This window comes from Piliocolobus tephrosceles, chromosome 21 (genome assembly GCF_002776525.5).
Source record: "Piliocolobus tephrosceles isolate RC106 chromosome 21, ASM277652v3, whole genome shotgun sequence".
NCBI classification, from domain to species: Eukaryota; Metazoa; Chordata; class Mammalia; order Primates; family Cercopithecidae; genus Piliocolobus; species Piliocolobus tephrosceles.
Genome location: NC_045454.1, coordinates 8,188,835 through 8,212,749, shown reverse-complemented (window position 1 = coordinate 8,212,749; position 23,915 = coordinate 8,188,835). Strand labels below are relative to the sequence as shown.

The 23,915-nt window shown below is 57.1% G+C and overlaps 2 protein-coding genes and 1 long non-coding RNA gene across 6 annotated transcripts; 1 reads left to right on the top strand and 2 right to left on the bottom strand.

The window, feature by feature from the left end:
• Positions 1-6,311: 6,311 nt before the first annotated feature.
• Positions 6,312-16,314, top strand: PTOV1 (PTOV1 extended AT-hook containing adaptor protein). 4 transcript variants are annotated; one of them, XR_002724562.1, is made up of 13 exons: positions 6,312-7,325; positions 10,204-10,341; positions 10,450-10,532; positions 10,622-10,679; positions 10,764-10,871; positions 12,529-12,684; positions 13,229-13,318; positions 13,438-13,511; positions 13,590-13,647; positions 14,070-14,174; positions 15,559-15,756; positions 15,842-15,909; positions 16,205-16,314. XR_002724562.1 is itself a non-coding variant. In XM_023182616.1 (12 exons), exons 1-12 carry the CDS (start codon positions 6,711-6,713, stop codon positions 15,851-15,853), a joined length of 1,695 nt encoding a protein of 564 aa, XP_023038384.1. In that variant the 5' UTR covers positions 6,312-6,710; the 3' UTR covers positions 15,854-16,314. The 4 variants fall into 4 exon arrangements, 1 of the variants encoding a protein (XP_023038384.1); XR_002724561.1 differs by having other exon boundaries at positions 16,186-16,314; XR_003306947.1 differs by lacking the exon at positions 6,312-7,325 and adding an exon at positions 7,585-7,905 and having other exon boundaries at positions 16,186-16,314.
• LOC111520117 lies at positions 12,016-15,566 on the bottom strand. Its single transcript, XR_002724563.2, has 3 exons — positions 15,180-15,566; positions 14,600-14,649; positions 12,016-14,147 (listed from the first exon to the last, which is right to left on the bottom strand). It is a non-coding gene; the product is annotated as an uncharacterized LOC111520117 (long non-coding RNA).
• A 456-nt stretch (positions 16,315-16,770) lies between the features above and the next one.
• On the bottom strand, positions 16,771-23,593 carry PNKP (polynucleotide kinase 3'-phosphatase). Its single transcript, XM_023182617.1, has 17 exons — positions 23,459-23,593; positions 23,045-23,208; positions 22,379-22,425; positions 21,048-21,347; positions 19,949-20,028; positions 19,804-19,861; positions 19,589-19,696; positions 19,292-19,363; positions 18,292-18,340; positions 18,140-18,210; positions 17,967-18,059; positions 17,777-17,873; positions 17,636-17,697; positions 17,367-17,476; positions 17,198-17,285; positions 17,016-17,077; positions 16,771-16,932 (listed from the first exon to the last, which is right to left on the bottom strand). Exons 2-17 carry the CDS (start codon positions 23,193-23,195, stop codon positions 16,815-16,817), a joined length of 1,566 nt encoding a protein of 521 aa, XP_023038385.1. The 5' UTR covers positions 23,196-23,208; positions 23,459-23,593; the 3' UTR covers positions 16,771-16,814.
• Between the last annotated feature and the right edge of the window lie 322 nt (positions 23,594-23,915).

The following is a 23,915-nucleotide window of genomic DNA, read 5'->3' as shown; positions in this document are numbered from 1 at the left end:
CTGGGAAACAGAGCAAGACTCTGTCTCAACAACAACAAAAAGTGGAATTACCCCTTCACACCTCACTCTTGCCTCTCCTGCCCAAACACACACCCTGAGCAAACCACTTACCTCCCCAGAGGCTGATGTACCAGTTATGCATTTGGATTTACATGCATGTGGGTTTGGACACATTTATAGTTTAATTATTTTATATAAGTGAATCAATTTCTTTGTTCTTTAGCTTGCTTTTTTTTTTTTTTCTTCCCACCAAAGTAATAGCCATCTGCCTGCACTGTTTTTATTTATTTAGAGACAGAGTCTCACTCTGTTGTCCAGGCTGGAGTGCAATAGCGTGATCTCAGCTCGCTGCAACCTCTGCCTCCCAGGTTCAGGCATTTCTCCTGGCTCAGTCTCCCAAGTAGCTGGGATTACAGGCACGAGCCACCACGCCTGGCTAAGTTTTTTTGTTTTTTGTTTTGGGTTTTTTTTTTTTTTTTTTTTTTTTAGAAAGTCTCACTCTGTTGCCCAGGCTGGAGTGCAGTGGTGCAATCTCGACTCACTGCAACCTCCACCTCCCAGGTTCAAGCGCTTCTCCTGCTTCACCCTTCTGAGTAGCTGGGATTACAGGCACCCACCACCACGGCCAGCTGATTTTTGTATTTTTAGTTGAGACGGGGTTTCACCATGTTGGCCAGGCTGGTTTCAAACTCCTGACCTCAGGTGATCCGCCCACCTCAGCCTCCCAAAGTAGCTGGGATTACAGGTGTGAGCCACCGTGCCTGGCCTGCCTGCACTGTTAATTTCCTGTTCCTCTGTGTCCCCACTTCTCATGGTGGCCTCAAGTAGTGTACTAAACGGACGCATTTCAGTTCCACAAGTGATCCTGTCTATAAGTTAGGTATCTGTTGTGTAACAAACCCCACCACTGAGTGGCTTAAAAGAAGCAGCATTTATTGCCTCACAGTTGCTGGGGATCAGGAATCCAGGCTTGGCTGAGCTGCTGGCTCCTGGGCTCTCAGGGTTGCAGTCAAGCTGGTGGCTGGGCCTGTGCAGTCATCAGAAGGCTCTGTGAGGAGGGCCCACTTCCAGTCCACTCACATGCCTGTTGGCAGTATTCAGTTCCTCACAGGTGATGGGGCCAAGAGCCTCAGTTCCTTGTTGTTGGCTGGAGGTTTCCCTCGCTTTCTCGCCATTACAGGCCTCTTCACAGGGCACCTTGCAGTTGCAATGTAGCATCCAGCTTCTCTAGAAATATGAGAGGGGCTGGGCACGGTGGCTCAAGCCTGTAATCCCAGCACTTTGGAAGGCTGAGGCGGGTGGATCACCTGAGGTCAGGAGTTTGAGACCAGCCTGGCCAACATGGTGAAACCCCGTCTCAACTAAAAATACAAAATATTAGCTGAGCATGGTGGCAGGTAATCCCAGGTACTTGGAAGGCTAAGGCAGGAGAATCGCTTGAACCCAGGAGGTGGAGGTTGCAGTGAGCCGAGAACACAACATTGCACACCAGTCTGGGCTGCAAGAGTGAAACTCTGTCTCAAGAAAAAAGAAATGAGAGATGACGCCCAAGGTAGAAGCTGCAGTCTTTTATACCCCAATCTTAGAAGTGATATCTTGTCACTCTTGCTATTTTCTGTACAAGTTGCTAGGTTCGGCCCACACTCAAGCTGAGAGGACAGTGCAGACAGGAGGTGAGGGTCATGGGGGCCGTCTTTCAGGGTGCCTGCCATGCCGTGCCCTGCCAGTTGGGGGCCTGTCCAGTGTTTCTTTTACTTTTTTTTTTTTTTTTTTTTTTTTCTGAGATGGAGTCTCACTCTCGTCCAGGCTGGAGAGCACTGGTGCAATCTCAGCTCACTGCAGCCTCCGCTTCCCAGGTTCCAGCGATTCTCCTGCCTCAGCCTCCCAAGTAGCTGGGATTACAGGCACACACCACCACACCCAGCTAATTTTTGTATTTTTAGTAGAGATGGAATTTTGCCATGTTGCCCAGGTTGGTCTCAAACGCTTGACCTCAAGTGATCCACCCACCTTGAGCTCCCAAAGTGCTGGGATTACAGGCGTGAGCCACTGCGCCCGGCCAGTTTTTCACTATTATCAGACACACTGCAGAGAATGAATCTGTATTCTTTTTAACCCACTCGTATAGGCATTCCTATGGGATGCATTCCTAGCAGCAAAATTTCAGAACTGAGTATGCCAACTTTATTTACATGACCTAAAAAGTGGTGTATTCATTTTTCGCATATAGGAGAAACCTTCCTATGGTTCACACTTGGAGAGGCTCCAGAAACCAACCAATGCAGTCTCTCTCAGCTCCCTCTGGAGATCAGTTACCAATTGCTTAAGTGTCTTTTCAGAAATATGTACAAGCAGGTACAAGCAAATAGAGAAACTGATTCATTTTCTGCTTTTCTATCCAGTGGCAGCCTACTTCATTCTATGATTTTTTTGTTTTGTTTCTTTCCAATCTAACAACATATCTTGAAGTTTGTGCCAGGACAAAAAGCCTTCCATTCGTTTTATTTATTTATTTTTAAATAGCCCAGGGGGCTGGGCTCAGTGGCTCCTGCCTGTAATCTCAAACCCAGGACCCTGGGTTTGGGGATAGGGCAGGTCTGTCTTTTACAATCTGGGAACACTCAGCATGGTCTGTGCTGGAGGGCAGATGGTGGCAGAGAAGCTAAGAAGTGCGGCAGTGACGAGGGTAAGACAGTCCCAAGCCCGAGGGGCTGTGCCCCTTGTTTATTCCACAAAGTAGAGGCCAACACCTACTGAGATTAAGAACCTGGGCCCTGTCCCTGCCCTGTGTCTCTGCAGCCTGTGACCTCAGGCTTTTGCTTGTGGATTCCTGGTTTCCCCATCTGTGGAGTGGGGATAAAAAGATTGTGGAACTCATGGCCTGCTGTGTGAGAATTCAGTGGGTTCAGACATGAAGTTCTTGAGAAACATTAACTACTATTATTGCCAGGGGTCCCACTCTGTCAACCCTGGAGTGCAGTGGCATGATCTTAGTTCACTGCAGCCTCTGCCTACAGGGTTCAAGCAGTCTTCCCACCTCAGCTTGTTGAGTAGCTGGGACTGCAGACATACACTGCCGTCCCCAGCTAATTTTTGTAGTTTTTGTAGAGAAATAGTCTCAGTATGTTGCTCAGGCTGGTCTCCAACTCCTGGCCTCAAGTAATTCTCCTGCCTCAGCCTCCAGAGTATCTGGGACTACAGACATGTGACACCATGCCTGGCTAGTTATATAGTTGTAGAGATAGAGTCTTGCTATGTTACCCAGGCTGGTCTCAAACTCCTGGGCTCAAGCAATGCTCCAACCTCAGTCTCCCAAAGTGTTGAAACTACAGGTGTGAGCCACTGCACCTGGACACAAATAATGACGAGAAAGTTGAAATACCTAGAGTTCGCAGAGCATGTATCAGGCAGACCTTAAAAAAAAAAAAAAAAAAAAAAAATCAGCCATACACTATTTTGTAATTGCAAAGAAAGAAAAGAAAAATCCAAGCCAGAGATGATCTTACTCCCATTTCTTAGTATAAAACATTTTATTATCTTTTTTGTTTGTTTTGAGACGGAGTCTTGCACTGTCGCCCGGGCTGGAGTACAGTGGCACAATCTCAGTTCACTGCAACCTCCGCCTCCTAGGTTCAAGTGATTTTCCTGCCTCAGCTTCCCTAGTAGCTGGGATTACAGGCGCCCACTAACATGCCCAGCTAGTTTTTTGTTTTTAGTACAGATGTGGTTTCACCATGTTGGCCACCATGCCTAGCAAATTGTTGTAGTTTTTGTAGAGGTGGGAGTCTCGCTATGTTGCCCAGACTGGTCTCGAGCTCCTGGGCTCAAGCAATCCTCCCACCTCAGCCTCCCACCCAATGTGTTGGGATTACAGGTGTGAGCCGCTGCGCCCAGTGGAACATCACATTCTTGTATAAGCTCCACCCACAAACCACAATGAGTCATCTCATTTTAAGTTTTTTTTTTTTTTTTTTTTTTTTTTTTTTATGAGACGGAGTCTCGCTCTGTCGCCCAGGCTGGAGTGCAGTGGCACGATCTCGGCTCACTGCAACCTCTGACTCCCGGGTTCACGCCATTCTCCTGCCTCAGCCTCCCAAGTAGCTGGGACTACAGGCGCCTGCCACCATGCCCAGCTAATTTTTTTTTTTCTGTTTAGTAGAGACGGGGTTTCACCGTGTTAGCCAGGATGGCCTCAATCTCCTGACCTCATGATCCACCCGCCTCAGCCTCCCAAAGTGTTGGGATTACAGGTGTGAGCCACCGCGCCCGGCCAAGTTTTTTTTTTTTTTTTTTAAGTGGCTTGAGAACCTAAAGACGTTTATGAAACAAACTGGGGGCTGAGTCTTCCTAGGTTTTTATGAGCTTTTTCATTAAATAATTTACAGTTGCTTTACTTGTACCTAAACTGGCAGCATTTTATTTTATTTTTTTTATTTTTAGAGATGGAGTCTTGCTTTGTTACCCAGGCTGCAGTTGCAGTGGTGAGATCTCAACTCACTGCAACCTCCATCCCCTGGGTTCAAGCGATTCTCCTGCCTTAGCCTCCAGAGTAGCTGGGACTACAGGCACACACCACCATGCCAGGTTAATTTTTGTATTTTTAGTGGAGACGGTGTTTCACCATGTTGGCCAGACTGGTCTTGAACTCCTGACCTGAAGTGATCTGCCCACCTCGGCTTCCCAAAGTGCAGAATTACAGGTGTGAGCCACCAGGCCTGATGTTTTTCTTTTAACAATTCCCTTTTAGTCTTTCCAAAGCAAGCAATCTGGTCTGTATATAAACAACTCTCTTACATTAATTTCATTATTTGGATAGTAAATTAAAGAACTTCTGGCATAAACAGGTTTGGATCAAACAGCTGCCTTTCAGGAAGTAAGCAACTTGAGAGATGGAAGTGGAATTGCTTAGTCATAATGGTAGCCTGCTAGCCCCGGCAGCGGGCTTCACAGATGAAAAGGAAAGTGTCTTTCAAGTTGGTGGACTGAGTGAGATGGTTTCAGAGAGTTTTGTTGCAGTATTACTGATGGAATTTCAGCCTACATTTTCATTTCACTTTCTGACATGAGTTCCCATTTTGCTCATTCTGGAGTACACCCTCATATACCTTTTTCCATGCTTATACAATTCAGGGCATTCAAACTCATGCGTGTCCTGGTGGGTTCTGAGGGATGGGAAGGCATTAACTAGGTAGAGAACAGGAAGGATGGGAAAGTTTTTTGCCGGGGGGCAGCAGCAGGGGCCACAGTACCAAGTTTGGATTTAATTCTAAGGGGATTGGGATGGGAAGCCATTGGATGGTTTTGATTATTGCAGTGACAGAGAAGGCAGCAAGAGTTAGGAGGCGTCACAGGCAAGAGATCTCGATGGTTTGGACCAATAAGAATGGGGAGAAGTAAAGATTCAGGGAGATTAAAGAAGCTCCTATCTGGTTTTTCTCCTTCCTGCTGCCAGGTTGTCCTCACATGGGTGATTGACAGGGCATTGGAGGTACCTGTTGATAACTAACTTGCAGTTTGTGTCCAGGGAGCACTGACTCCGTTTGGCCACAATCCAGGTTGGATTTGGAGCTTAAGGCTGGGCTCCAGTCAGCCCTGGGAATTCCCTGGGGAGGAGGCTTAGTGGGGGCAGGGAAACATGGATGGGCCTACAGGTTCTTCTGCCATTTCACTGGCCACTCCTCGGTGTCCTTTGCTTGCTGGTTGCTTCTCATTGTCGTGACTGTTAAAGGGATGAGTATCCCAGTCTCTGTGATCTTATCCAGTCTCCATTCAAACACTGATGACTCCCGAATTTCTCTCTGCAGGCTATGACATCAAAATCTATCTGCATTAGTCAACATCCCAAACAGAAGTAGGGATTCCCTCCCTAACCTCCTACAGCTGTGTCTATTTCTCCTTTCTACCTTCACTCGGCTCCACCCACACTGGCTCCCTTTTATTCGATTTGTCTTTGCTGTTCTGTCCTCTTGGCGCACTTTTCCAGCCATCTGGAATGTCAGGTTGCTCACAGGTCACTTTCTTGACTTCCCTTGCTTGCTAACTTTACCTCCCTATGGTCATATCCCATCGCCCTGTGGATATGTGCTAGTTAACACTTAGCACAGCCTGTGATTATGCCTCTCCCCAGTGGACCGTGGGGTCTGTGAGGGACCTGGTCTGATTCGGTCGTCGCCGTGCACAGAACTGGACACGGTACTCATAACAGATGTTTGTTGTTAAGAAAATCTAACCTTTGAGTAGTGGCTGCGCCAAGCATTTGATCCACATAACCACTCTAGGGTTAGATGTTACGCACGTTGAAGGAACAAAAATCGAGGGAAAAATCTTACACAACTACTAGTAAGCGGCTACGCGGTCATTTCATTTTAGCAGAGCGAATGAGCGAATCCACGGAAGACCGGGGAGCGAGTGAGTGGCTTGGAGTAGCCAGGGACCGCGGGCAGAGCCTGGGCGCGGGGACTAATGGGCGGAGGCTCCGTGGACCGCTGGCCCCGCCCAAGCCGCGCGGGGGCCGCTGGGAGTTGGAGTCCCTTCCCACCTCGCCACGTCACCGCCTGCAAACCTTCAGCTCTCCCCTCAGGCTCGGGTGCAATCCGTACCCTCAGTGGGTTCCCTTTTAGTGGGTTGCCTAGTCCCCAGGCCCATTATTCTGTCCTCCTCTCTTATGTCTTTTGGCGCGGTCTCCCGGCTTTGCCGGTCCAGGGCTCCGGATGAGGTCTCCCGCCGTCCCGACCCCCGCAAGGGGCCAGCTTGGTGTCGCCTTCGTTCTTCTGCCACCCCGTTTGGTAGGGAATCCCGTTCCCGCCACGCCCCCTGAAGTTGTTGCTTGCGCGTCTTCCCAGGCCCTCCCCCGCGCCGGAGCTGCCCGCAGGACCGCCGAACCCACACTCCTCTCCCGCCCGGGCCCCGCTCCCCCGCGCCGCCTTGGTACGCTCCGGCCACGCCCCCTCGGACGCGCTTGGTACGCGCCGGGCTCCCCCACTCGCCTCAGTGGTTCGGCCGCCGCGACCCCACTCCGGCGGCGCGTCCACCGAGCTTGGTACGGCTCAGCCCGTCTCCCCCGAAGCCGCGCGCCCGCGCCCCTCAGTCGGTGGAGCCCGCAGCCCCCCCTTGTGGCCCGCGGCAGTTCCCCGCCCGCTCGGCCCGCGCCCGCCATGGTCCGTCCGCGCCGTGCCCCGTACCGCTCCGGCGCAGGGGGTCCCCTCGGGGGTCGCGGCCGCCCCCCGCGGCCCCTCGTAGTGCGCGCCGTCCGCTCGCGCTCCTGGCCGGCCAGCCCCCGAGGCCTGCAGCCTCCGCGGATCCGGGCCCGCTCGGCCCCTCCTATGGTGAGCCCCCCGCCCTTTTTCCAGAGCCTTCCACGGCCCCGCCCCCCCAGCCCCTACCCCAGGCTCACGCCTTTGTCCGCGGCCCCCACCGCTCCGGGGTGTCCCCTGTGGCCCGAAGGGTGGTCCCGCCCGGGGCCGGGTTCCCCCGTGGAGCCCCCGGTGGTTCGCGCCGCGCTCTCCCCTTTGTTGCGCGTTCGGGGCGGGGGGGGGGGGGGGGGGGGGGGGGGGGGGAGACGGGGGCGGGGCGGGCTCAAATTACTGCTGACTTTGCGGCCGGATTTAAACGCGAGTCGGGGGCGGCGGACAGGCGGCCAGCACGCGCGTTTGTTTTTCCCCATTGGAAAGTTGTTCTCTCCAGGCAGGAAACCTGGAAATTGGGGCGGGGGTTGGGGGACAGCGGCGAGGGAGGGGCCCGCGGTTTGTACTAGCGCCCCCAGGTGTCGCACCCGTGGGCGTTCTCCCTGGGGTCCGCGCTGTGCCGGTGGAGTGCGCACCTGGAATGTGCGCCCGCGTCCAGATGTGGGATGCTTTGATGGACCTCCGTGAGCCCAGACCTTAAACGTAAACATCAGCTTCGCAGGTACTTGGGGCTGCACAGGCTTTCCCGGACCCAAAAGACGCACATACTTTTCAGAAACCTTTAGTAGGGTTTACCTGGGGCTGTAAAACTGCACATCGCGACTTTACACCGTGCACACGCTTGCCCCAATGTGAGGTATCCCCTGGGTTCGCGCTCCAGTCCGCTTTTTAAATACACTCCCCCAGCGGTGTGTATGGCACAGAACTGTGGCAGCTCTACTGAAACCTTAAACAGGCTTCCTAGGGTCATAAACATGGATACCCAGACTCACATCACCTCCCAGAATTTAAACGTATCCCTTCACTCCACTGTCTTTGCCCCTTCCTGCAGCATTCGCATCTAGTCGTTCGAAAGTGCTTTCCGGGCCCTCAAACATGCAGCCCAAGGCTTTAAACCTCAGTGCAGGTACTAGGTGGGCTTTCCTGTGCAGTAGGGATGTCAGGCGCGCAGTTTTGCACACACTTGCCAAGATGAGAGATTTCCTTTAGGTTGCACGTTACCCGTCGTTTTTAAATGTGATCGTCCCATCTTGATGTGCTGTTCCTGCTGTGGAAGGTATCCCTGGGTTTTAGGCAAGCATGCCTGCTCTTTACTATGGCTCCAGATCCCAGCATCTTCGAAGTCCTGAGTCAACCTGCCCTCCTAAACAAGCAGACATCAAGTATGTCGCTTGGGCCCTTAAGTGCGTTCGCCTGATTTTTACACATCTTTGTGGCAGTAAATGCATACGTGTCACTGTATATGCGGACTTGTGTTATGCAGTCTAGATATCTCAGGTCCCAGCGCCATAAACAACTTGTATGTTGCAAGTGTACCCTCATCTCTAAAGCCACCTCCAGCTGTGCATTTTAACACATCTTCTCAGATGCTGGATGTCCGGTATGGCGCCTGAAGCCCCGGGACAACATCCATTCTCTGTCCAACTCATTCTAACGCCAAGATACTCAGGTTTTCTTTCTGATCTTTTGATGATTGCCCAAAAGCCAGAATCACCTGCGAGGGTGGAGCGGAAGTTTGTTCAGGTGTCTCTTTTTAAGCGCTCACAAAGTAAAATTTTTTGTTTGCTAGTATTCTGGAAGGAAAGATCTCCTTGTGCTTCATAGAAAATTTGGAAAATACCTGTTTGTAATAAGACAAAAATAAATCACCCTTATAATTTTTTCCCCCGCCTGGAGGAACCTACTATGGGGAAACTCTCGTGGGTTTCCTGCTGCCAGGCTGTTTTCGAAGCTTTCCCCTGTTTGCTTTGAGATGTTTTTGGTTTTAAAAAAAATAGTGAGGCCAGGCGTGGTGACCCACGCCTGTAATCCCAGCACTTTGGGAGGCCAAGGTGGGCGGATCACTTGAGGTCAGGAGTTCGAGACCAGCCTGGCCAACATGGTGAAACCACATCTCTACTAAAAAAAAAAAAAAAAAAATTAGCTGGGCATGATGGCGTGGCTTGCAGTGAGCGAGGTTGCAGTGAGCTGAGATTGCGCCACTGCACTCCAGACTGGGAAACAAGAGTGAGACTCTGTCTCAAAAAAGTAATAGTAATAAAAAATAAAACAATGGGAGAGTGCCCTGTGAGGAGTATCTGCAGTTTTGCTTGGCTTTATTGCTAGACGCTTCTCCTGGTGTTCTACGTGTTTTGGTCTGTGAGACTCCTCCAGGGGGTGGTGTCCCAGCTCTCTTCCACGTTTCCCCCTTCTCCTCGCTGTCTTTCTCCTAGATGGTTCAGTCCCCTCTGTGTTTCTTGTCACCTCCTTCCTGCCTCCCTGGGGTCAGACTGATAAGGCCAGAGAGGTGGGCACTGGCAGCTAGAGGGAGGAGTTGAACTTTGGGGTGACTGGGAGCCTTAGGAGAGTTTCAGACAGGGCAGGCTAGTTGCGAGACAGACACAGCACAGGCCGCTTGTGTCTGCGGAGGCTGCGAGGAAGCCCTGGACCCAGCCTGGGGCACATGGAAAGTCCCCCACAGCCGGCTTTTAACTTGAGTCTCAAGGAATGGATCAGGCACACAGCTGGGGCAAAGGCTGGAGGTGGGGCTGGCTGAAGGCTTCAGGACTCTGCTGGGCCGGTGTTAAAGTGACAGCAGGCTCTGGAAAGGAAGGGTCCTGAGAGGGGGCAGCGGGAAAGGACATGAGGACCAGTGTGTTGGGGTCCTGAGGGGTGAGCAGAGAGTTTGGATGTGGCCTGGTGGGCTTCCAACAGGGGATTTGGGTCTGAATATTGGGACGTCCTCTCTGGGGTATGTGGGGACTGCCTGTCCTTGCAGGCCCCAGCCTCAGTTTCCCACCTACCCCCCACTCCACTGCAGGAAGGTGCTCGGGTCTTCGGGGCGCTGGGCCCCATCAGTCCCTCCTCACCTGGGCTCACCCTCGGGGGTCTGGCCGTGAGCGAGCACCGACTCAGCAACAAGCTGTTGGCCTGGAGCGGCGTCCTTGAGTGGCAGGAGGTGAGTCCCTGTGGGGCTGCAGCTGGTCTCCAGGGTCTTGTCTTGTCCCCGCGGGGACAGGCTGGGGCATCTAGGCTGTGCACAGTGATGCCCCTCCTGCCCCCACAGAAGCGCAGGCCCTACTCGGACTCCACTGCAAAGCTGAAGCGGACCCTGCCCTGCCAAGCCTATGTGAACCAAGGCGAGAACCTGTGAGTGCCGGCTGCAGCAGCCAGGGCAGGGGCAGTGGCTGTGGCCGTGGGGATCAGGGCAGCCCTTTCTGACCGGCTCCTTCCCATAGGGAGACCGACCAGTGGCCGCAGAAGCTGATCATGCAGCTGATCCCGCAGCAGCTGCTGGTGAGACCCGCCCCGCCCGCCCGCCCCACCCACTCTGAGCACCCCCGTGCCTGGCTGACACAGCTGTCTGTCCCGTCACCCCAGACCACTCTAGGGCCCCTGTTCCGGAACTCCCAGTTGGCACAGTTCCACTTCACCAACAGAGACTGCGACTCGCTCAAGGGGCTCTGCCGCATCATGGGCAACGGCTTTGTGAGTGGCGCGGGCTCGGGTGCGCGAGGGGGCAGGGGCGGCTCCCTTGTAGCGCTGTGCTGACAAGTACAGCTGGAGGCAGCGCTCTGCTCACACGGCCCAGGCGGGGGCGGGGAGTCTCCCCTGGGGTCGACGGTAGCCCTCTTGGCCTCTCAGACTCTGTCTGGAAATGACTGACCCCAGGCACCCTCCATAGAGCACAGGGTGAAGGAACTCAGCCTGAGAGGTCTCCAGTTCCTGCATCTGTGCCCAGCTCTGAGGTGGCTCTTGGGGTGTGAGTGCACAGAGGGACTGGGGCCAGGAGCCTGTCGGGGACACACAGCGTATGGCAGGAACCTGGTAAATGGGTGTGCTAGGCATAAGAGCCAGGAGGGAGTGGCACATCGGGGCTTGGTATTCTGGTCTGTAAAATGGGCTAACAGGAGCCGTGCTTCCTAGGGCCACCAGGAGGCTGGAGGGAGGGAGTTTGTATAGAGCGCTTGAGATGGTGACTTTAGTACCTAGTGAGTGCTCGGTGAACCTAGCTGGTGAGGCTGTTCAGGTGACTGGGATTCTGGGGCAGGGCAGGTCAGAAAGGGGGATTGGACTGTGAAAGATGGCAGGTGCTGGAGAGGAGGCAGGGATGGGGTGGGAGCGAGTCCTCTGCGCAGAGGACCTGGCTCTGGGACATTCTCAGTCCCTGTTCCCCTTTGGGACAGTCTGCCTCTACCCCGTTCCAGCTGTCGCTCTGAGGCACACTGGGTTCCACTTTGGCCTCCCTTCTCCCTCAGACCTCCAGGGGCAGACCAGGGCTTGTGCCTGGCATGAAGTCTCTTAGCTGACCTGTCCCCCTTCACCCAGCACTGTTTGTTGGGTGAAGCTCCCCAACTCCACTGGCTACCCCACGTACCCAGTCAGTAGGGAAGGTGGGCATCCGCATTCGCCCCCTAGGCATGGCCCTGGGAGGGTGACTGTGCGTGGCTCCAGGGAGGCCAGGGACAGGGCCCTGAGCAGGTGATCCCTGGGCTGACACTGAGGTCGAGAGGTTAGGCTAGCAGTGTGTAGGGTACGGCACTGTGGGGGGTGGCCCAGTGTGGGGAGGGGACATGGGGTTCTGGAACGGGCCTACCACTTCAGATACCACAGCCAGGCACATCTGTCAGGCTTAGTTCTCCCATGCCCCATCCAAGAGATACCAGTACTTTATCTGTTGAGCCTTTATGTGGCACCAAGTGTGTGCACTATTACCCCGTTTTACAGATGATGAAATGGAGGCCCAGAAACAGGAGGTGGCTGGTGTTAGGTCACACAGCTAGGAGGCAGCAGAGTGGTGGGGTGCTGCCTGCGCTCTTAACCCCCAGGCCAGGTCACCCCATCAGGCAGGCAGGAGGGCTGGCGGCAGGGGGCGATGTGGGCGGGAGGTGATTCCTTCTCAGCATTCTCACCACAGCCTGGGTGCCGGGCGCTACTCTAACTTCAGCCATGGCAGGGTGGGGGGATGCTGATGGGTGCTGCACCGGCTGTCAGAGGCCCCTCACCTATGGCTGTGGCCTTGACTGTGGGGGCCTCTGTCCACCGATGACCTCCCTTCGTCCCCTACAGGTGGGGCAGTTCAGGGTGGTGGGGGCACGGCGGCCCCGGGCAGTGCCCACGGGGTCCTGACCCGCGGCCCCCACAGGCGGGCTGCATGCTGTTCCCCCACATCTCGCCCTGTGAGGTGCGCGTGCTCATGCTCCTGTACTCGTCCAAGAAGAAGATCTTCATGGGCCTCATCCCCTACGACCAGAGCGGCTTCGTCAGTGCCATCCGGCAGGTCATCACCACCCGCAAGCAGGTGTGCCAGCCGAGGACAGCGTAGAGTTAGGCCCCACCGCCCTGGATGGGCAGCCAGACTTGGTGTGGGCGGAGTGTGACGTGATGACTGGAGCAAGGAGCCACAGGGGAGCCCAGAGGAGGCCGGGCGAGTTCCCGCCAGGGCTCCACGGAAAAGCGGCCACCGGGTGGCTCTGAAGGGTCGGAGGGTGGGTCTTGGTGCAGCAGTGGGGTAGCCAGTGGAGTGGGGAGCTGGGCAGGGATTGGGATCATCGTGAGTCTGGAAGGCCCTGCCCGGTGACCACATGTCCTGGTCATGCCTTGCCAGTTGAGGCAGACTCTGCAGGTCCTGTGCACCAGGTGAGGGCCAGGACCTGTCTCAGGCCACTGGGGAGCCATGGGGGGCTGTGAGCAGGTGAGGGGCAGGGCCTGTTCCCCTGGGGCTAGAGAATGAACCCAGCTGGGGTTGACAGGCGAAGACTCGGGGGGAGGGATGGCAGACCCCAGGACAGACAGGTTTCCCAGGACCCTGGGCCCCTTCTTCCCACCCCCTTCCCTTCCAACAGGCAGTGGGACCTGGTGGTGTCAACTCAGGCCCAGTCCAGATCGTCAACAACAAGTTTCTGGCATGGAGCGGCGTCATGGAGTGGCAGGAGGTGAGCCCTCAGCAGCCCGGGGACCTGGGACTCCCAGATCCTCACGGACTGTGGCTGGGAGGGGACCCTGGGGTTGGGTTTCTCCAGCCCTGAGGGCTCCTCTCCTTTTCCCCCAAAAGCCCAGGCCTGAGCCCAACAGTCGGTCCAAGAGGTGGCTGCCGTCCCACGTCTACGTGAACCAGGGGGAGATTCTGTGAGTACCGGGCTGGGGGCGGTGGCAGCGTCCAGGGCAGCTGGGGCCTCCTGACCCTCGTCCCCTTGTGCCCCACAGGAGGACCGAGCAGTGGCCAAGGAAGTTGTACATGCAGCTCATCCCGCAGCAGCTGCTGGTGAGGGGCTGGGGCCGGGCTCTCAAGCCTGCAAGCAGTAGCCATTCCAGAGGGCGGGACTGGGGGCAGCAGCGCCTCCCTGGGTGGCCTGAGCTGGCCGTGAGGGAGTGGAGCTGAGGGTGCTGAAGCAGGTGCGGTGGGTAGGTCCTCAGGCCTGGCTCCAAGGGGTCCCAGGCACCCAGCCGGTGGCTGTGCAGGGACTGAGCAGGGCAGGGGCAGCCACGACCTGGACCTGGGGAGCTGCCAAGGGGTCTGAGAGCAGCACTCCAGGATTGGGCTGGTTGACGGGTGGAGATGACAGTTTCCTGAGGTAAGGAGGACAGGGGAGCCTCAGTTTGGTCCTGGGCCTCGGGGACTCAGCAGGCTGGGAGCAGGAGGCCATGGCAGAAGCCAGAATTGGGGGTCTCCTCGCTTCCCCGCAGACCACCTTGGTGCCGCTGTTTCGGAACTCGCGCCTGGTCCAGTTCCACTTCACCAAGGACCTGGAGACGCTGAAGAGCCTGTGCCGGATCATGGACAATGGCTTCGTGAGTGGCGCCGGCAAACGCTGGGGAGGGGCTGGCCAGGGCACAGGGAGCCAGGGCAGAGCGAGGCAGGACCGCTCACGGGGGGGCACATGGGAGAGGAACAGAGCACCATGTCCTGGACAGCTGGGGAGAGAGGGCGGCTAGTGTGGGCGTGGCTCCTGGGGGCTCTGTGCTGTCCCCACAGCACTGGACGGGGGCACTGACCCCAGTTATGCAGGGGCCTGCCCCTCCTCTGCCACATCAGGGCTGACTCAGCACCAGGTGCTGATGTCCCCAAGCACCAACTCCACACTGCTCCCCAGGGACAGGTGCCCTTGTCACTCCAGGTTTCCTGGGAGCTTGTGCCACATCCCAAAAGCCCATTGCTGGGCAGGGAGGGCTGGCTGTCCCCAGCAAGGTCCCAGAATATCTGGTGATCATCTTACCTGGGGGAGTCTCGGCTGAGTCTTCTCTCTCTGGGGCTCGGTTTCTCCATCTGTGAGGTGGGGAGGGTTGGACTTTGGTGCCTCTGAGCCTTCTCCCCTGGTGTCCACCTTCCAGCTGGGCCATACTTAGGTAACATCTGTCCTGAAACTACCTTAAATTACCTTCGCCTTAGTCTGAGTAAACTGTCCACAAAGCTGTTCGTGGGTGACAGGGCCTGGGTGAAGATGCTTTTACATTAAAGCAATTGCAAGAGTTCCCTCAGGGGCCAGGCGCGGTGGCTCATGTCTAATCCCAGCACTTTGGGAGGCCGAGGTGGGTGGATCACCTGAGGTCAGGAGTTCGAGACCAGCCTGGCCAACGTGGTGAAACCCTGTCTCTATTAAAAATACAAAAATTAGCTGGCCATGATGGCTACCCCGGAGGCTGAGTCACAAGAATGGCTTGAACCCGGGAGGCGGAGGTTGCAGTGAGCTGAGATCACACCATTGCACTCCAGCCTGGGCAACAGGAGTGCAACAGTCTCTCACATACACCCACACAAATAGTTTCCTCGGGAAAATGCAGAAAGGCGCCGTGTACCTTAGCTCTCGTCTGTGCTGGCCCAGCTGCTGCCGATCCCTCGGGCTCCCGAGTTGAATCCATGGCCCGTTGGCTCAGGCGGCTGTGGTGAGCTGGCCCCAGACACAGCCTGGCCTGCCCAGGAGCTCTGAAATGCAGGTTCTTGGGCCCTTCCGGAAAGAGCCTGTTGGCCTTTGGCCCACCCATTGCTCTTGGCCACTATGTCATCCTAATAAGGAGGCCCACCTCCGGGACGGGTGGGGAGGTGTGAGGACAGAGCAGTTAGGCTGTGCCTGGCTCATCGAGCCCACGGCATGGTGCAGTGGTTGGAGGGACGCTGGTCCCTGCGGCCCGAGTCCCTGTGGTGCTGTCTACTGACACCACGCCCTGTGCCCGCCAGGCCGGCTGTGTGCACTTTTCCTACAAAGCATCGTGTGAGATCCGCGTGCTTATGCTCCTGTATTCTTCGGAGAAGAAAATCTTCATCGGCCTCATCCCCCACGACCAGGGCAACTTTGTCAACGGCATCCGGCGTGTCATTGCCAACCAGCAGCAGGTCCTGCAGCGGAACCTGGAGCAGGAGCAGCAGCAACGAGGGGTGAGGCAGCTGGGCCCCAGGGCTGCTCAACCTCCCCCCCCCCCCCTCCTGCCTGCTCACCACTGGCCTCTGATTCCTCCCACAGATGGGGGGGTAGTGGCCACCCCGGGCTGGGCCCCTCCAGAGTCACAGATGAGGCCCCGGCAGAGACTGGTGAGTGGTGACCCTGTCATGTACAGGAGGGACCCTGGGGTATGGGGAGGGGGTGCGGCTGGGAAAGAAGCAGGGTGACCTTGGCCTTGGGGCGACCAGAGCAGAGGGAGAGGCAGCAGTCCTGGCAGTCCTAGGCTATCTGGGAAACTATCCTGGCTGCAGGGCCATGGGAGGTGCAGTGTCCAGGCCTGGTGGGGCCGGGCCTCTGCTCCCAGGGATGTGGGTCAGTGGTTGGGAGCCTGTGGCCAGCAGCCCCCATTGCACCCCTGCCCCCAGGTGACATGCTTCTGAACAGGGGCCCCTGGGGACTTCAACTGCCCGGCAACATGGAGGACGGTGTCCTGAGGCCTCCAAGGATGGTCCCCACCCCTCTAAGTTTCCCTAATAAAGCCTTTTAAAAACCTGCCTGCCCCCTCTGCTCACTGCCCCATGCCTGGCAGCCCCCTAGCCATAAGGTGGCCCAGCAGGCCTGGACAGCCTGGGTACTCACCGGGGCTGGCTCTCCGCTGCCCACACCCTCTTCCCCGGCAAGCTCCAGATCCACAGGCCCTGGGTTCAAGTTCAGTGTCACAGAACCTGAGCTGGATTTTGTCCTCAGGGGTCACACCTTGCCTTGAGCCAGCCCCTGGGTTGGGGCTTGTGGGCTCACCAGCTGGCTCTCAGGGCCAGGCAGTGCCCTGTCCTGTGCGTTCCCTAATGTCTAACATGCCCATGCCAGGTCCCAGCAAAGCTGGAATCCCTTTTGTAAGGCCCACCGTTTGTTCCCTGAAGATGTCCCTAAAGCTTCCACGCAAAAAACTGGCAGGCCTGGAGCCCCTCCCCCAAGGGACCACCCTCCTCCCAGCAAAATGCCGGCCAAGCTCAAGGAGAAACAGCATTTATTGTGGAGGGGAGCTGGGCGGGGCTCAGCCCTCGGAGAACTGGCAGTACAGCCGCTCCAGCCTCGGCTCCAGGCTCAGCCGGAACGGAATCTCCAGGATGGCAGAGAAGCCTTCGGCCAGCGTCGGGGCCTCGAACTGCTTCCTGGCAGTGGTGGGAACAGTGAGGGACAGCCTGGCTCATGTGGCCCACCCAGCGCCCCTGCCCCCTGCTGTCCCCAACAGTACCTGTAGCCATACATGACCATGTCTGATACGGGGACATGAGAGGAGTCCGTCATCTCTCGAAACTGTGGGGATATCAGAGGGGGCGGCAGGCCCAGGGGTCAAGGGAGGGAGGGGGCACCTGGGGGTGAGGAGGGGGGTCGGGGTGCATCCCGGGGAGGGGTGACCGGGCCGAGCAGGCTCACCCGATTGTTGTGGCGCGCCTGCTCCAGAGTGGCGGTGAAGAGGAAGCAGCGGCAGGGGAAGCCTGCGGCTCGGGCGCACTGGACGTACCTGTGGGGGAAGGAGCTGGATGTGCAGGCCCCGCCCACCCCGCCGCAGGCCCAGCCCGCCCTACAGCAGGCGGCTCGCTACCTGGCGCGGCTCGCGGAGTCCGGGTTTGTGTTGTCGATGGCGACCCGTTTCCCTTGCTTCAGGGCTGTCTCAGACGCGGTCACACAGCGCTGCCAGGAGCCTAGCGTGTCCTGGGGACACGAGAGGTCACAAACGGATCCGGAGACCCGAGGGGAGAGAAGACCCAGAGCGGGGTCGGGGAGGCAGTGATGGAGGGAAGCCGCCCCAAACTGGTTGAGCGGTGGAGATGGGAACTGAATAGATTCGGGGCGGCCAAAGCCTAGTCATACCCTGTTCACATGGACGTATCCGGCCGACACGAGGTGCTTCTTGAGAAAGGTGGACTTCCCGGCTGTGGGGGGGGGGGGGGCGGTGTCCGTGGGTGGCCTAGGACCCCGGAGGGGCTCAGGACACAGGGGCACGGCACTCACCCCCAGGGAATCCCACGGCGACAACCACCTCCGGGCTAGAGCTCAGGAGGGCCCTGGACTCGGGGAGGCAGAGAGGTCCTGAGCGGGAGAGAGTCCTCTGCGAAGGGAGGGGCACACGCGTGAGACGCTGTCCCCATGTCCTCCGTCCTCCGGGAGCCCTCCCGCTCCCACCCCCACCCCAGGGCCTCACCGGGTCAAAAGCTGGGAGCTCGAAGCCAGCTGCTGGCCACTTCAGGAAGAACTCCTCAGGCGTGGCGAAGGGCAGGCCAAGGTTGAGAGCAAACTAGGGGTTGAGAAGGGACATCGGACACAGGCCCGGGTCGGGGTCGGGGTCGGGCGCGGGGCAGGGAGCAGGGGCCTCACCAGGCGATCTGCACAGGAGAAGTCTTTCTTCTTCCGCCCCGGGGCCCAGTTGGCCGGGCGTCCGGCTGCGTCTGGAACACACGGGACACCCCGTCCCCACCAGCTCGGAGGGAGGAGTCCCAGCCCACCCTCAGCAGCCTCCAGGCCCTTACCTCCCACAAAGATGCTGTCTCCGATTGAGATGGGCACGCCCTCGTTGACCTGCGGGAGATGGCAGTGAGGAGGCCCTTCCCATAACTGTCCCCCCGCAGCAGTAGCGGGTCCCTGGGGCTGCTTCGCCTGGTCTATGCCGCGCATCAGGCCTCATCCTCCAACCTTTCATGTCCCCACCATCCAGCCACTTTGCACGGTGCTCCTGGCCCTGTGGTCTCTCCACGCAGCCCCCTCCCTCCAGGCCTCCCGGCTTCCGCCTCTGCCGGTTCCCCACGCGGCCACCAGAGGGCGCCCGCTCTGCCTCAGCTCCAGCCTCCTGGGGGCGGGCGCCTCCCAGGCTCCCCCTCCCTCAGGGCAAAAGCGGGGCCCTCCCTGTGGCCCTGCCCTCTCCCCTCCCTCGCTTAGGGCCAGCCGCATGGCCTCCCTGTCCCTAACTAGCCCAGGCTAGGGGCTGCCTCAGGGCCTTTGCACTCGCTGTCACTCCTGTTGTGGGGAAACCACTTTCCCCAGGTGTCCACGTGGCTTCCTCCTTCCTCTGTCTTAGGCCTTTTCCTCGGATGTCACCTCCTCAGAGGCCATCCGTGCCCACCACAGCTGAAACGATGCCTGCTTTCTCCACCTCCCTCCCTCCTGCTATTTTACACACCAGTCTGCCCATCCGCCCAGTCATGGCCCTCGCCGTGCGGGCCCGCTGTAGCAGGCTGTCCCGCTCACCACTATCTTCAGCTCAAGAACGCGCTAAACTTCAGAACAAATGCACACACAAACGAATGAATGAAGGAATGAACAGCTTCTCTCTCTACTACTCTGATTTAGAAAGTCTAAGGGCATTGGTCTCGTAAACCAACATTTAAGATGTGACAGCAAAAAAACAGAAGGCAGGTCTAAGGGAGGACAGGAGGAGTAAGGAGACCCGGACCTGGCCGGAGAGCGGGGAGCCCAGGAGTGAGGGGCTGGAGCGAGGAAAAGGAGGGAAGCCGGGCAGACTGCGAGACTCACCTGCTCCTGCAGATGGTCCCACATGCCTGTCACTGGCTTCCGGTACAAGCCTGCGTGCGTGGCCACCAGCACCTGTGGATGGGAGGGGGCCACCAGCCTCAGCTCCCCCTCAAGCACCTACTGGATGCTATCCCAGCCCTCACCCAGCCAAGCAGAGCTGCAGAATTTGTAGCTGATGATGGGTTCCTATCAGTATCACAACACCTGAGGCCTCTGCCCCCCTTACCCTGGAGTCTGAAGCCCTCTCTCTGGATCTCTGTGCCCCCACATAGCTCCCAGCCTCCCTTCCAGCCATACCTGGAAGGGGACCCCCAGCTTCTCCACCACAGCCTCCACCTTGGCCTTGAACTCTTCGGCTGGCAGCTTCCCGCGCCCGATGCCCATCTGGTTGGTGAAGATCACCAGCTGGGGAGCAGAGAGTGTCACCAGGCGCCTGCTCACCAGGGCCTTGGTCTGACCTGAGGTCGGACCACCACCTGCATGTGCCCATGCAAACAGGCGGCTGCACATACCTTGTAGCCCTCGGCTTCCAGCTCCCGGAGCTTACGCGGAATCTCTGGGTACAAGATCCTAGGGCAGGCAGGAAGCGGGAGGGGTGACCCGGGGCCGGAGGTGGACTCCAGGCCTCACTCACTCCCTTGGTTTGCCTCTTATCACCTCCAGTCACTGGGGCCAGTGGGAAAGACCTTCCCAGAGCGTGTGGTGATGAGGGTCCCATCCAGATCAAAGCCAGCCACCTGGTGTCACCAAGGAAAGAGGAACAGCAGCACTGTGATACCTCTGACCCTCTCCACTCACAGGCTGACTCACACCAACCCTGCCAGGCAGGGTGTTACCACTGCCATCTCACAGATGGGGAAACCGAGTCACAGAACACCTCCATGTCAAGCATCCGTGAAGCCTCTGTGGCCTGTCATCTTAACCTTACTGTCTCCTGTTACACCTTATGACCCTGGCCCCAGGATTACAGTCTTTAAAATGGGGGTTAATGTCTTACCCAGTCTCCTTCCTCCCCTGGCCTTCTCCACCTTGGTGGGCTAATAACCGTGAAAATAAAAACAGGAGCAAAGCTTTGGGTGCTAACTGCATGTCGGGGACTATGCCACGTGCTTTTTATGGATTCAGCATCGTAGAGACGAGAGACATGGGACTCAGAATGTGGTGGTAACAGCATTTGAACTCAAGTCTCTCTGGACCTAAAAAATACTCATCAGGCCGGGCGCGGTGGCTCAAGCCTGTAATCCCAAGCACTTTGGGAGGCTGAGACGGGTGGATCACGAGGTCAGGAGATCGAGACCATCCTGGCTAATACGGTGAAACCCCGTCTCTACTAAAAAATACAAAAAAACTAGCCGGGCGACGAGGCGGGCGCCTGTAGTCCCAGCTACTCGGGAGGCTGAGGCAGGAGAATGGCGTGAACCCGGGAGGCGGAGCTTGCAGTGAGCTGAGATTCGGCCACTGCACTCCAGCCTGGGCGGCAGAGCAAGACTCCGTCTCAAAAAAAAAAAAAACTCATCATAATAGCTCCTGCTGAGACAGTCATGGTCATTGCTGATTACTGGGTGGTCACCGTGGGACATGCAGGAGCTGACATACATCATTTTCCCCACTGCTTACAACGAACCCTGCGTTTATCATTAGGCCCATTTCTCAGAAAAGTAAATGGAGGCTAAAAAGAAGTTGAGAGAGCACACAGCAAACCTGGGATTGGGTCCCAGTCTGTGGCGGCTCCCTCAGCCCTCAGCGTAGTCCTCACCTTGCCCTGGGGTTTCACCCCAGCCGCGGTGAACACTAGCAGCTTCTCCAAGTTCTCCCAGCCGGGGTTTGACTTCCGCATACGCTTCTTCGGAGGCTCAGCATTTCTCTTCTCGTCTTGGGACACCGGAGGGGTGCCAGGTGGAGTATCTGGCTGGGATTCTGGTGTGCGGATCTCTTCCCAGCGCAGGGTCAGTGGGTGGAGGCCATTGACCAAATACAGTGTGTCCCCCACCCCCAGAGAGCCCTCCAACCCCGGCTTCAACTCCTGGCTCCCGGCAGTTGAGGGGTTAACTCCCAGCTGCAGAAAGAGAGGGAGGAGCTGAGACTGGCTCCGCCCCCACCGGGAGCCTCCTCCAATCAACTACCCAGCGGAAAGATCTGCCTTTCTACATCACTAATCAGACCCTTAGGCCTCACCGCTTCACTTTCGAACGCGCTTTGGAACGGTTACGGGTTTTCAGCCTTGTCCAATTCCTTCCTTCCTTCCTTCCTTCCTTCTGTCCTTCCTTTTCTTCCTTTCCCTTTCCCGTTCCCTTTCCTCCCTCCCTCCCTCCCTTTCTTTAGACAGAGTCTTGTTTTGTCGCCCAGGCTGGAGTGCAGTGGTGCAATCTTGGATCACTGCAACCTCTGCCTCCGGGGTTCAAACGATTCTCCTGCCTCAGCCACCTGAGTAGCTGGGATTACAGGCACCCGCCACCATGCCCAGCTAATTTTTGTATTTTTAGTAGAGATGGGTTTTCGCCATGTTGGCCAGGCTGGTCACAAACTCCTGATCTCAGGTGATCCGCCCACCTAAGCCTTCCAAAGTGCTGGGATTACAAGGGTGAGCCACCGCGCCTGGCCGCCTTGTCCAATTTCTAAGGGCTTGGACAGGTACCCACCCCACTGAAACAGGCTACACTTCTTTCTTTACTGGACACACCCCCTTCTCTCCTAGCCATATTTTTTCTTTTCTTTTTTGAGGCAGGTTCTCGCTGTCACCCAGGCTGAAGTACAGTGTGGTAATCACTGCTCACTGCACCCTAGACCTACTGGGCTCAAGGGATCCTCCCGCTTCAGCCTCCCGATTAGCTGGAACTACAAGGACGCGCCACCATCCCCGCTAATTTTTTATAGAGACAGGTTTCACCATGTCGCTCAGGCTGGTCTCGAACTCCTGGGTTCAAGCGATCTGCCCGCCTCGGCCTCCCAAAGTGCTGGGATTACAGGCTTGAGCCACAACGCCCGGCCCCAATCAGATTTTCCTAACGTACCACTTCATTGATGGCTTGCAATTCTTCCCCAAATCCCATCCCCAGGCCTTGCTGCCCCTTGCAGAGGCACTGATACCTGTTTCACTGCCACTGTCCGGGTCTCAGGATCTGCGACCAGCTCCACTGAGGAAAGGAGGGGTGGAGTCAGGATTTGTATCCTTGTGTGATTGGTTCCCTCATTCTGGGGAGTGTGGCCTGCTTCAGGCTATAGCATCCATTCCGGAGGGAGTCGGAGGCAGTTTATTTCTACACGGGATGGGCTCCTTGACATGTAGTAGCCAGATGGTGGCACTAGGATTGCCTGACACTGGTCCTTCCTTGTAAGGGACAGGGAGGTACTTTTCTCTATAGAATTGGTTTCCTCCTTTACAAAAAATGTGGCTAGATACAGGTCCGGGACTTGGCCTGTTACCATCCATTCCAACCTAGTGACATTTACTTTTCTCCATAGGATAATTTTTCTCTTGACAAGGGTCGTCGCCTGTTTCTGGATTTCCAGATGATTTCTGAGTATCATCCGCGCAGTGAACATCCTCCCGAAATTGGCTCGATCCCCTCTCCCCCAAAGGATCTAGCTAATTCTAAATCAAGCACAAACTTTCTCTTCCTGTGCGCCCTAGAGAGCACCTCCTGACTTCGGAACTGCCGGCACCACGCAATCCCGCGTAGCAGCCAAGCGTCCCTCTGGATTGTTCTCACTTTTGCAACAGGCCACACCCCCTCCAGCTCAGGCCCCGCCCACCTTGAGTTCTGGAGCACTTCCGGTCCGTGACCTGGGTCAGGGGTCCCCTGCCCAGGACCAGGGCTTGCCCGTCCGAGGGCAGGAAGATGGGAGGCGCTCCCCCAGGGGGGCTCTCGAGCCACAAGCGGCCCGGGGCCTCCACCTCGCTCATCCTGGGTGCCAGCCTGGGGAGCAGGTAAACGGGCTTGAGTGGCGCACAGCCCCAGTTTGCCGCAGGAAGCCCCACTTCCTCCCACCTCCACTAGGAACTTTCCCCATCATTAACTGCTCCGGAAGTCCCACCCCCTCGCCTGCCACGGGTCGCGCCGTTTCCCAGGCGACGACGCGTGCTCCATTCTCCGCGAGTTGGACTCCCCACTTCCCAAAGCACAGGCAGATAGCCTCGCACAGGCCCCCGCCCCGCCCTGTACTCACCCGGGACTGCTGCTCTGGCTCACGGCCACTTCCGACCAGGGAGGTCCTGCCCAGGGAGGTCCTGCCCGGGGAGGTCCTGCCCGAGGCGCAGCGCTTGCAACCCGACCGGCGGCGCTCAGTTCCCCGGCGGACGGAAATGACTCGTGCTCTCGTGGGGGGCGGGGCCTGGGTTCCTCCCAGCAGCCACGCCCCTTCCCCGCCCCCCTGCCGCGAGGGTCCCTCCACAGCCCTGACCTTCGCGTCTTGCTGCAACGCGAGGCTCAGACCGGTAGCGGGGACTGGATCCTCCGTTAGCAGATTTGCCTCTTTCTACCTTGACTTCTAATTTTCATCCCAGGGAGGAAGCTTTTTTTCCCATCTGATGGCCATTGTCAGTCAAGGAAACCTCTGCCCACGACAGCGCCCCTAAATCCTCCTTTGGTTTTACCCTCCATGTTCTAGTTTCCTCATCTATAAA

What these genes read in the sequence shown, in the direction of transcription:
- PTOV1 (XM_023182616.1), top strand. Translation starts at nt 6,711, where the DNA reads ATGAGGTCTCCCGCCGTCCCGACCCCCGCAAGGGGCCAGCTTGGTGTC. An exon ending in TGATCCCGCAGCAGCTGCTG is followed by an intron (nt 10,680 to 10,763) that starts GTGAGACCCGCC and finishes CCGTCACCCCAG; the next exon opens with ACCACTCTAGGGCCCCTGTT. An exon ending in TCATCACCACCCGCAAGCAG is followed by an intron (nt 12,685 to 13,228) that starts GTGTGCCAGCCG and finishes CCCTTCCAACAG; the next exon opens with GCAGTGGGACCTGGTGGTGT.
- PNKP (XM_023182617.1), bottom strand. Translation starts at nt 23,195, where the DNA reads ATGAGCGAGGTGGAGGCCCCGGGCCGCTTGTGGCTCGAGAGCCCCCCT. An exon ending in TGGAAGCCGAGGGCTACAAG is followed by an intron (nt 19,697 to 19,803) that starts GTATGTGCAGCC and finishes TCTGCTCCCCAG; the next exon opens with CTGGTGATCTTCACCAACCA. An exon ending in AGACAGCATCTTTGTGGGAG is followed by an intron (nt 18,211 to 18,291) that starts GTAAGGGCCTGG and finishes CGTGTGTTCCAG; the next exon opens with ACGCAGCCGGACGCCCGGCC.